The 12,120-nt window shown below is 42.8% G+C and overlaps 5 protein-coding genes across 5 annotated transcripts; 4 read left to right on the forward strand and 1 right to left on the reverse strand.

The window, feature by feature from the left end:
• Nucleotides 1–27: 27 nt before the first annotated feature.
• Nucleotides 28–219, forward strand: CTAM01_11807 (uncharacterized protein; the record flags this gene model as incomplete). Its single annotated transcript, XM_060527816.1, has 1 exon — nucleotides 28–219. One exon carries the CDS (start codon nucleotides 28–30, stop codon nucleotides 217–219), a length of 192 nt encoding a protein of 63 aa, XP_060377486.1.
• A 4,218-nt stretch (nucleotides 220–4,437) lies between these two features.
• CTAM01_11808 (dihydrodipicolinate synthase) lies at nucleotides 4,438–5,394 on the forward strand (the record flags this gene model as incomplete). Its single annotated transcript, XM_060527817.1, has 2 exons — nucleotides 4,438–4,771; nucleotides 4,850–5,394. 2 exons carry the CDS (start codon nucleotides 4,438–4,440, stop codon nucleotides 5,392–5,394), a joined length of 879 nt encoding a protein of 292 aa, XP_060377487.1.
• Nucleotides 5,395–6,974: 1,580 nt separating this feature from the next.
• Nucleotides 6,975–7,343, reverse strand: CTAM01_11809 (uncharacterized protein; the record flags this gene model as incomplete). The annotated part of the gene is made up of 1 exon (XM_060527818.1): nucleotides 6,975–7,343. A coding segment is annotated over one exon (369 nt), but the record flags the coding sequence as incomplete, so codon positions are not given.
• A 797-nt stretch (nucleotides 7,344–8,140) lies between these two features.
• Nucleotides 8,141–8,527, forward strand: CTAM01_11810 (uncharacterized protein; the record flags this gene model as incomplete). The annotated part of the gene is made up of 1 exon (XM_060527819.1): nucleotides 8,141–8,527. One exon carries the CDS (start codon nucleotides 8,141–8,143, stop codon nucleotides 8,525–8,527), a length of 387 nt encoding a protein of 128 aa, XP_060377489.1.
• A 606-nt stretch (nucleotides 8,528–9,133) lies between these two features.
• On the forward strand, nucleotides 9,134–10,032 carry CTAM01_11811 (uncharacterized protein; the record flags this gene model as incomplete). Its single annotated transcript, XM_060527820.1, has 2 exons — nucleotides 9,134–9,868; nucleotides 9,985–10,032. The coding sequence occupies 2 exons, from the start codon at nucleotides 9,134–9,136 to the stop codon at nucleotides 10,030–10,032; spliced, it is 783 nt and encodes a 260-aa protein (XP_060377490.1).
• Nucleotides 10,033–12,120: the final 2,088 nt, after the last annotated feature.

The following is a 12,120-nucleotide window of genomic DNA, read 5'->3' on the forward strand; positions in this document are numbered from 1 at the left end:
CGGCACATCGACGCCGGCCTGGCCATAATGGCCACGATGGACGGGCCGGAGGTGTACAGGGTCAGGGCGATAAGCCGGCGCCTCAGACGGCTCCTACGGGACCCCCCGGGTAACGATAATACCCATATAAAAGAACAGATTATGCTGGACCTGGCTGCCCACGCGGGCTGGCACCAGGAGGTCCTGTGCGCGTTGGAGTGGGTGAAGCTCGCCCTGTAGGCGGCTGGAACTTGGGAGGACTTCACGCGGCGGAAGGTTGGGAGTTTTGATTAGTAGTTAGGTATGGAGCGCAATATACCCAGTTTTCCCCAATACGTAATACACGGTACGGCCCCGGCGGATTGCTCCGTCGGGGGGATTTATATAGTTATAAATAGATACTTTAGCTCGAGCTATTAGCTTAGTAATTACGTAATTATTTAAAAGTAATTAGTACTTAATTATTTATAAATTAAGGAAATTAATAAATATAAAGAGCTATTATAGTATAAAAAATATAGAGTTATTAGCTATTATAAACATACTAAGAAACTAGTAATACTACCTTATTTATAGCTAAGATTAAGTTATAATATTTATAAACTATTTTAATTTATAGTTCTTAAATACTAAGAAAAGGCTAAATAAAAAATAGCTATATTAATTAAATAAACTTATAATATTTAATATTAAAATTAAGTTTAAGTTAAGTATTAAGAACTTAGTAAATAAATTATTATAAAAACCTAATTATAATAAAAATAATAATAATAATAGAATAAAAGAGCTATTATTAAAAATAAAAAAAAACTTATATAACGCTAAAAATATATAAAAGCCTCTAAGAGTTATAATAATAAAATATATAAAAACGAGCTATAAGAGCGGCCCCTAAGTAAAAAAAATAGTAAGTATTTTAAAAATAGAATTAGTAATAATATAAAAAAATAAGTAAAAGAGGTTAAGAGCTCTAGCTCGAGGGAGCTCTAAGGAGTATTTTAAGAAATATAATAGGGCTACGAGCTTAGAATATTAAAATTATAATATAATACTTAAGGAGCTACTTAAGCCTATTATTAAAATTATAAATTATAAACTATTTATTTTATAAGACTTTAATATAATAAAAATACTTAAAATAGTATTTAATAAAGAGGGGTTATTAATAATAAATTAACTACGAGCTACTTAATAAGAGGACGTTTTTATAAAAAATAAGTAGTAAATTAAAAAGAACTAATAACCTTATTTAATTAAGAAGAAGTAGTAATAGAGCTAAGTATATAATTTAAAAGGGCTATTATATTATAATAACTGCGCTTATATACTACTATATAAAGGGCTAAAAAGAGAGGTTATTAAAATATATTATAATATACTTATAATAAAATATTATAACATAAAGCAGATAATAGTACTATTAAAACGCTATTATTATTAAAATAAAATAAGTAAGGATATAAAAAGTTATATTAATACTTATATAGTATATTAGTAGATAAAGCCTCGTTATTATAAGCTATATAGCTTATTATGCCCCTTACTTATTTTAATTAGGTTATAATAAGAGATATTACTAGACTTTATTATAAGCTTATTTATATTAATTACGCTAATTAAAAAGTACCCCTACGATATAGTACTTATAATAATAAACTAATTTATAAAATATAATATTTATATTATTATAAAAACGACCCTTATAGCTTAGGAATTTATAAACCTCCTATTTATAAAGATTTTTATAAAGTTTAAAATACTTAAAAAGATCGTTTCTAATAAGGGCTCGTTATTTATAAATAAGTTTTAAATTTATTTTTACTATCTTTTAATAATAAAGAGGTATTTTAGTACTACGTTTTATTTATAAATAGATAATTAAATAAAATAATAGAATTAATATTTAAAATAATACTTTTATTACTTTTATATTTAGGATTAATTAAATTAAATATAGCGTCTTTACCTAGCTAAGTTTATATATAATAATACTTAGTACTTAGTAATTTATAAAGTGCTTATTAAGGCCCTATTTAGGTTTTTACTTATTTACCCTATATTAATCTTAATAAGGACTTAAGATAATATATAAAATATTTTAATTAAGGAGCGTACGGCCTAATTATAAGCTAACTAAAAAGCTCTATAACCTCTTATATAAAAAATACGCAAAATATATAAATAATAAGCTAATAAAATTAAGATAAATATATTATATAAAGTGGGCGACTAGGTATTATTATTAAAAAAGAATATTAAGAAGTAGTGCCCTAATTAGAAGTTAGTTAATAAGTATTTAGGCTTATTTAAAGTTAAATTAATAATTAGAACGGCGGGGGTAGCTTATTAACTAGACGTACTAACGTAATATAAAATATATAATATATTTTATATATTCTTACTTAAGCCATATTAATACTATAAGGAAGCCTTTTAGAAGCCCTTATTTATTAAAAATATAAATAGGGAGCTACTATATAAAATAAAGGATATTATATAATATAAAGGGCTAAAAAAAAAGTAATAATACCTAATCTAGTAAAAAAAATATAATAATAATAAAAATACATAAGAGCTAGCTAAGTATATTAAAAACGTAGCGTTAATTAGTATATATAAAAAACGAGTTTTAATTAAGTAGTGCGCCTTAGTTCTTAATAAGCTTAATAACGTAGCGAACTAGTTATTAATAATAAAAAAGGGGGCTATATAGTTATAATTAAGTAATATAAATACGCTAATTATAAATAGCTTTTTTATTTTTTATAACCCGCAGGAGGGCTATTTTTATATATAGAGGGATTACCCTTATTTTTATCCTTAGGATTATTAAAAAAAAAGTAGTTACTTTATTATTAATAAATCTATAAATAATTAGTTATAAATATAGAGTATAAGTAGGGCGGCTATACCCTTTTTAAAATATTATTTAAATAGCGTACTTTGTTATAAATAGTATATAATAATATAATTATTACGTTATTATAAAATAAAAACGTAGTATAAAAAGAGCTTATAACTATTTTATTATTATTATTAATAACGGGGGTAAAACGGGCCTCTTTATTAGCGCACTTAAGCGCCCTTTACGCATTATTAATAGCGATTTTATAAGTTTACTAAAGTTATAAAATAATATTAATAACCTAAGTAGTAATAATAATAGGGTAATAACGGAGTAATAAACCTCTAAATCGTAAATATTATTATTTAAAATAAGAGCGGTACTCTAGAGGGTTCGTATTATAAATTCTATAAACTTAGGGACCTAAAATATTATTGATTAATATATAAAAAAAGTAATAGAGTAGTAATAATACTAAGTACTTATTATATTTTTATAAAAATAGTTTTGCGCAGTATATTTTATATAATACGTACTAGATTTTAAAAAAGTATTAAATAAAAGAGTAAACTAAGGACTATAAATTACTAACTTAGTTAATTATAATACTCGATTTTTAAATTAAGTACCTTATATATAACGTAAGTAGGGTAGGGGAATAGGTATACTTAACTAACTATAATCTTTTTAGTATTTATTTTCTTTTTTTTTTAATAAGAATTTATAATAGTTAATATAAATAGTATATAAATAATAATATACGTATAAAGTTAGGGTAAGTAAAAAGGATATTAGGTTTTTTAAATAAACGGCTACTACTACTATTACTAAGCGTACTTATAGTATTAATAACCGGTTTATTACTAATCGTAATAACGCTATTAAAAAGAGCTATACTTAGATTAAAATAGAATTAATAATAAATACGATATAATTTTAAAAAAAACTAACTTAAATACGGGGAGTATAAGAAATTAAGAAATTTAAAAAATATTTATTAATTATAAAATTTATATAATAAAGAAGTAATATAGACGTTAATAAAAGCGAGAGACTATATATAATTAAAATAATTATAAAAAAAAAAAAGAAATTAAAAATCGTAATAACTTAGAAAGAGGTTAATATTAATAAATAAAAGTAAAATAACGACTACCTAAGTATTAATAATTATAAAAAACGGATTATAAATAAGAATAACCTAAATATAAAATTATAAGGCTAACTAAACTTATTATTTAAAATAAAAAGTTTATATTTAAATTAATAAGCGCTACTTCTACTTATCCTTATATTATATATTAAAAAATTTTATAAATAAAGGATTAATATAACGTATATAAACTATAAATAGTTTTTAAAATAAAACTTAGGGGAGGGAGTATTTTATTAAGCTTTATTAATTAGACCCTATTAGTTAAAAAATAGTTTAAAGAGTATAAAAAGGGGGACTAAGTAATAAAGGAGTAGCTTAGGTATATATAGAGTATTAATAATATACTTCGAAAAAAGGGTAGATTTTAATAATTCATCTTTTAGACCCTAATAGTAGTTAGCCTCTGTGAGCTTCTTCCCTATGTCACACACCTATTAACAGTGAGTTATTAAGGATGATGTCGGATGATAGCGTGGCTCATAGTTCGCAGGCGGAAGCCTCGCAAGGGGCACCCAAGGCAAAGCATCTTCGTCTCCCCAATGGAGTATACGCTCCCACTCTCGCCTTCTTTAGTCATTCCGAGGACATCGACACAGTCACTCTCGAGCATCATGTCACCAGACTGATCAAAGCAGGGGTAGCAGGCATCGTAATTCACAGTTCCATCGGCGGAGCAGTGCACCTGACGAGGGAAGAACGCCGCACCATGATCAGGTGCGCAGCCGATACTATCTACAGAGAGTATTGCGACAGATTCAAGAACACCCGCTCTCCGTTGATCGCCGCGTGCGGTGCTTAGTCGACGCGTGGAACACTTCAACTATGTCGAGACGCAGCCGAGAGCGGCGCGTCTCACGCATTCATAACAGTTCTAAGCTACTACGCATATGTCGTCAACAATGAAATGATCATACAGCACTTCTACGACGTCGCGGACAGATCGCCCATCCCGCTGGTCATCGACAACTTCCCCGCAGCGGTATCGGGAATGCAACTCACCTTAGACGACATCCTCCGTATCGCGAGGCACCCCAACGTCATGGGCGTCAACTTCAAGTACGACAACATGAAAAATCTCGCGAAGGAGGCGTATGCTCCGCTACCTGAGATTTTCTTTGTGGCCAGCGGCAACACCAACTCCATCCGCCAGTGTCAAGTCCTCGGGGCGAACGGAACGATCGCGGGCCTCGCCAACTTCGCAAGGTATGCGTGCGTGCGCGTCAGGGAGCTCTCTGATCGAGGTGAGCTCCGTGAGGCGGAGCAGCTGCAGGCAGTCATTGCGAGAGGGAACTCGGTTGTCACTGGCCTAGGGCTCGTGGGTATGAAGGCTGTGGTCAAATTTTGGGAGGCGCGCCGCGGAAGCCCTGCTACCTGCCGCCACTTATTGAGGTCATCAAAGTTTCAGAGGAGCTGAGTGAGCTATTCCAGGCAGAGGAAGAGGCGGAAACGCCGGTTACGAGAGGTTGATGAATGATGTGGCCCCAGCCTGCTCTGGTTACACACGAGAGGCCGGATAGTTGTGGCTCAAGCTACCGAATGAGTTGAAATTGATCAGCTTTTGGATGGTTGTCATTTGCGAAGTATGAGCTTTACTCTCGGAATTGTTAAGTGAATGATGTTGGATACTTTGTTTGTCACCTTAGGTTCAACATCGCTTCATATTTGAGGACCAGTCATTGACCGCCGCGTCGAGTCGAAAACGGTCACACAGCCGGTACCCGCCCGGCTATCACAATAAACACGTCCGAGACCAAGACGAGGCACTGACAATCGAGCCGATGAGGGAGGCCGCAGTGACGGCGAGGAAAATGGGCTTCCGGCCGGAACAGCGAGACTTGTCCAGTGGCGGCGTCGCAGCTGCAAGGGCCGTGTCAGATTGAGCGCCGGGCGCGAAAGACGGATGACGCGGCATCTGGAAGTGGAACTCCATAGCTGCGGATTGCGGCCGGGGAAGAAGTGCACTACCGATTCAAGCATACTCAACTTAAGACGGCCTAAAATTTGCAGGGATGGTGAGCATGGCAATCAAGATTTATGAAGACAGTTCTTTGGATGCTCTGCGCAGAACAACGGCAGCCAAAGAACAGCCATCTAATTTATGACGGTGCGAACCATCACCGAGTTGAGTGCTGGAGTGCGACCAGCGAAACACTCATAACACAGAAATGCCATGTAGTGTTGTAAGTTGTAGATAAGCGTCAGGAGTTGACTTGCCGATTATGAAGGACGACTTCTCCTTCGGATTGTCTACGTCTTATCTCACGCCACTCAGGAGGTCTCTTTTTTGACGGCTGGCGTTTGAGTCACAGACTTCCACTGTGTGCATGTCCGAGTCTCTTCCTTTGATTTCATACAGAAATAAGAAAGACTCGTCAATCTGATATAGTATTGAGCACCCTTCTCTTTGATATTAGAAGAAAACCCCTTGAGTCCTCTGTGGTTCGTATTAGGCAGGTGGCCTATCTCGTCTGGTTGAACTTATGAAGGTGATGTAGGCGGCTTCTCACGTGAGTCTCGTGGGCCCTTCTACGCATCTCATTTGGGACCCCAAATGGATAGCTCTTGTCAATCTAGGAGCCATCATCTGGCCAACCGCCCGGCTTCATGCCGAACGGCGGCTACTGACGACATCCTGCTGCATCCCGAAAGTCAAAGGATCCACTGTCCGACCGCCAGACACCAAAAATGAAGAGAGATTGGAATTCAGGAGAGCTTCTGTGTGTACGGAGTATGATTATGTCATCACCTCTCGGCCGATAGAATCGGTCAGTAACCGAATCAAGCAGATGGACGTTTTGGCCCATCTCGAGAGGCACAGCGGGAATGTGGAGGGGCCTCAGCTCCTGTTTCTCCATCTTTCATCCCAATGATCCCATAAATTTAAAAAGTGCATTTCATCTCCCACATTCTCCGTCGCATAAACAGCTGCAGCCATGTTCTTCGCTTGTATATCCGCGCCCGTCCCCTTTTCCCCTTCCCTGCTTCCTCTCCTCCTCACCTGTAGGTAAAATTCAAACGGCCCAATCCAACGGGCTCAGTTCTGTTCAGGAGGAGTCTGGCTAGGAGGAGGGGCCGAGGGGGGCCCTGGAGCCTGTGCCTGTGCCTGGTCTGGCCCAGGTACCCGCTGATGGGACAAGGTTTAGCGCCCTTGACCCTGCTTCGGATCCACGATGTGGGCACGGGGGTGAGTTTCAATGTGTTCAGTTGATGATCGGACGAAGAAGGCGAGAAGAAGAAACCAGGACCGATGAGCGCCCTGCCTGGCAATACCTGGCCTGGCCTGGCCGCAGGCAGCCAGTCTGCACACCGACAATCAGCCAAGCCGGGTACGAATAGCAGACCAGAAGAGAGAACAGAACCGCTTTAGAGAATTGGGAATGCGTTGGCGTTTTTGAATGACGCGTGCCGTTGAGTGGCCCACGACCTGGGAGCCAAGTCGGGTGCGACGGAGTCCACATGGGCAAAAGTTCATGGTCTGAAGTTGATGAACAGATGCGCTGAGCGTTAAGGCTATGAGACACGGCTGCACACCGAGTGATGCCATCAGCGCGATCGGGCTGGACAGCTGAAGTTGCACTAGAGAAGGATCTCATTCTATGTGAGATGCATCCAGATTGAACGGCAGTGCATTGCTGTCACCGTTCACCAGTCGGTAGCTAATTCCGGGCGACGATTACTGATACGGTCAAGTTTCGACTAATCGCCCTTGCTTGCATGTGAACTTGAAAGGGTCAGGCTCGACCAGCTCCAGTTCACATCAATAGATTGGCAGCAGTCGAGATTGTCTTCACGGAGGGAGCTTCTCGAAACAGGCCAGCTACCCGCACAGCAACTCAAAATTTTTCCCAAGAAGGAGACGAAGAAAACGTGGAGAGCGACAAACACGATCTGTCATGGCCCTTTAAAGACAGGCAGCTTCCCGACAAGCGCATCGACCTTTTATTTCTCGCTTCCAGGGACGTTCCAGGTCGTAATGATCCTCATATGATCTCCCGTTGAGGTCATCGAAGATGCGAGAGGCCGAGGAACCGAAGATGGGACGAGGAAAGGGACCGTGACTTCTCCCTCGCTCACATAGCTTTTGCCTGACTACGACAACGTGAACGAGGTCAACCGTCCAGATTCCATCGAATCGAGTAAAGCAAAGTGGTGGGGGTCATATGGCGGAGCCGCCTGAAAGATGCGTGATGGCGCCGTTTCAGCCATCCCGGTTCAGGAGCGAGAAGGGTGAGGCAAGGATCATGCCAGACGGCTTCGTGCGGCGCGCGCTCCCCCCTCCCCATCTCACGGTCGAGTCGTCCAACTCGAACCCTCGTCACTTGTCGTGGCCGTCACGGCGTCTGCGCTGGAACGTCAGCCAAAGACGGGCAAGACTCGGTCGAAAGAGTGTCCACCTAGCCTCACTCAAATTAAACAACTGGGCGACTACTGCCCGTTGTGGGAGCCCTGCCCGTCATCCGCCCAATCGCTGCCATTCCCTCCACATGGAGCTGACTGGGAGTCGTTGGCTGGCATGTTCCAGGACCACGGATGGATCACATCTCTAGGCTCTTGGTGGCCGTCTTGGTGGCCGTCTTGGTGGCCGTAACCAGTCTTGGAAGGCTGTTGGAGGGTTGGAGGGTTACTCGCTGATGTCTATCCGTACTCTAGAGTATACGCAACACGTCTCGTCTTGTCCATGGCAGGCTGACTGCCCACGGCTGGCCTGAGCTTTTTCTCGTCTTTTGCGTATGAGTCCATGACCATGCAAGGTACTATCAGTTCCCCTGAAAGCTTCGATCGCAACAAGCCGTCTTGCATAGATTGCTCCGGGTCCGTGGCTGGGTCCGGACTGGGTCGCCCATGACACCCACAACTTTGACGGCAAGTCGTAGAGACGGGTTTGCCAGTCGAACTGTATAAGACCATCCTCCATGGCCTTCAAACTCTTCTTGCTCGTTCCTCTGATCTGATCTCCTCGTCCCATTCCAAACTTGTCCGAATTTTCATTCACGTTCATTCTTTCAACACTCTCTTTACAGCTGTGCTAGACACAAGCCATTCTTTTGAAGCTTTTTTCAGAACATTGCAAGACAAATCCCAACCGTCAAAACCCTCTTTTTATACCAAAAAAAAAAACCGACCCAAACTCTACCGTGTAGAAATCAGTCAAAATGCAGTCCAACATCCTCACCGTCCTCTCTTTCGTCGCCGCCGTCTCGGCCCACGGCAAGGTCACCTCGCCCACTCCCCGCCCCGCCGGTGATGCCTTCAAGGAGGCCTGCGGCACCACCATGTGGAACACCGAGCAGTCCGACCCGTACGGCAACATCCAGGGCCTCGCCCAGCAGGCCGGCAACAGCCTCGACTCCTCCAAGTGCGAGCTCGCCCTCTGCAAGGGTTACAAGTTCGCCGACAACTCTGCCAACATCCAGAGCTACACCCCCGGCCAGACCGTCGACTTCAAGGTCGAGATCCGCGCTCCCCACACCGGTGTCGCCAACGTCTCCGTCGTCGACACTACCAGCAACTCCATCATCGGATCTCCCCTGATCTCCTTCACCAACTACGCCTCCACCAAGACCGGTGTCGCTGCCAACAACACCGCCTTCAGCGTCACCCTCCCCGACTCCCTCCCCTCTAACTGCGGCACTGCCGGCAACTGCGTTCTCCAGTGGTGGTGGGACTCTGCTGAGGCCGGCCAGACTTACATGTCCTGCGTCGACTTCACCTCCGGTTCCGGCTCTGGCACTGGCTCTGGCTCTGGCTCTGCTACCCCCTCTGCCGCTCCCACCACCCTCGTGACCTCGGCCGTTGCCTCCGCTACTCCCTCCACCCCTGCCTCTGGCAGCTCCGACCAGGCCGCCGACCCCGTCTCCGCCACTCCCTCCGCTACCCCCTCTTCTTCCGTAAGTCTTACCTACACCAACGTCCCATCTCTTTGAGGCTCTTTTGTCATCAGAGTAGAGTTCGGATTGAAACAGTTGCAAGTGGTTCACATTCAGCTAACCTTACCATTCTTTAGGCCCCTTGCAAGCGCAACGCCAAGCGGGCTCTTCGCAAGCGCTCCTAAAGTGGAATTTAGAGTTTTAGAGTAGACAGTCGGACTCGCATCTGATACCCGGTCAGCCTTTTGAGACGAGATGGAAGGGACGAGAGAAAGACGAGATGACTCGGAAACGGATCTCCCAAAGTTTCACACCAGGCGCTTGACCCCAACAAAATCCTGGGATTTGCATGTTCTTGTACAAAGTTTCACACTTCAATGTTCAATACTTATTCTTCACCCATTATACCCTCCCTCTAGCAGCGACGTAATCGTGACAGTCTTCGTCGTGACGTGAAACAATATGTCCGTGTCGGTGCCTGCCGACAGTACCCGAATCCGGGGAATGCGAAGGTAACTCGTTTTCCAATTCTGTTGTGTCCCCCCTCGTCTGATACTATCCTTCTTGCGTAATTTGTCAGCTAAATTTTGTTGTAGGTTTATTGAGTCAGCTATACCGACGTCTCAACTTCCATCCCACCATCTACTAAACCACCACGTGTAACTTTCCTCTTTCAGACCAGATGCACAACACAATCAACGTCCGAACTGGCGACATTTTTGAAATGGTTTAGTGTGGTCTGATGTGAAGTCATCACAAGTCGTTCAAAAAACCCCACCAAAAAGATCACCGCTTACGACGATCGGCCAAGAGCCAGGGGTGCGTAAGGCAAGTAAACATCGCGGGAATCCACAGCTGCAAGTCACTTCGCGGGGGAGTCGAAACTTTAAAAAGAGAACAATCAAAACTGATAGAAAGAGCTCGCCCTTGCCAAAAAACAAGTTCCCGCATTGCTGATCGCTGCTAGTAAACGCCCAGAGAGAGCTTTGTTGCATCCGGCCGGCTGGGCACTTTGCTGCGGATAGTATGTACGGGGCAGTCCGCGTGGGCAAAGCCCGGTGGGAGAAGTTTAAAAACTCTAGTGCCAAGCTCGAGAGAAATTTGGTAAACCCCCAACTTATCCATACACCCCTTCTCTGCGGCATCCGTCCGAAACGAAACATAAACTATCGGAGAGGGGCGGCCGTTGAAACTTTGATCAAGACGGGACGGGTAGCCATCCCATGACTCTCCGGCATATCGGACACCATCAACGGCCGACGTAGCCGCGTCGAAGTCGGGCAACAGGCAGGCCCACGCTGGGAAGTTATTCAGACGAGGGCGGGACGAGGGCGGAACGAATTCGAAATTGCAGTCACTCTGTTCCGCAGATCCCGTCCATCACATAGCCTGCACCTCCACCATCGGCGATTGACGTCGATTCTCATCTCTTCTTTCTGCTCGCCCGCAACCGTCGAGTCATCAGCTGTCGCAGCCCTACCGGCCTGGAGCTTCGGACTGGCTGGGGAGTCTTGGCAACCCGGACCAGCCAGAACCCGCCTCGGCAATGACAAGGAACCGACATCCTGCAAAGGCCGTGACGGCGGTGGGACCCAACCAAACGACCGGTATGAAGAACTTACAGAGCGTAGACGATAATCATCAGGCCTACCCACCGAGGTGAGTGGTTCGGTTTCTCGAAAGAAACTTCCAATGCCTAGCGATGGCGCTTCAGCCCAGGAACTCTGGTTCGATGGACCTACAAACAAACGAAACATGTACAGGCCTCCCGGTGTCGATCCCTTTGAAAGTATTCAAGCGACGAGTTCGGCGAATGAGGTGTTAGACTCCGACTTACCGTCCGGCGACAGAGTTCACCAGGAAAAAAGCCAGCTCCACCCACTCGGCGGAGTACGCCAGCTTCTCTGACTTCCAACGACGGCCGCTGGTATGCCAGGATATGAATTCCAAGACCTGAACGGACGTACTACGCCGCTTACTTGGGACGCTGCGTTGATTGAACCATGGCGTCAGGGTTCACAAGATATCTTCGCTGTACCTAACGAGAGACTGCTCTTTCCGACACTGACACGGTGAATAGCGAGCCATCAGGGCCGTCATCTGGTCATCAATTTGGAGTTCTGTTCAAACACCAGTGCCAGTTCCTGGGTAATATCGTTAACATAATTCATCGATGGGAAGTTTGGCAGAACAGCCACGGTCTCAAATTATAGATGTCGCCTCTATAAAGGGCACCTCCATAAGCGCGCCTTTCGAAGCCTTCCGATACGGCG

This window comes from Colletotrichum tamarilloi (genome assembly GCF_030869305.1).
Source record: "Colletotrichum tamarilloi strain Tom-12 chromosome Unknown Scaffold_68.1, whole genome shotgun sequence".
Lineage (NCBI taxonomy): Eukaryota > Fungi > Ascomycota > Sordariomycetes > Glomerellales > Glomerellaceae > Colletotrichum > Colletotrichum tamarilloi.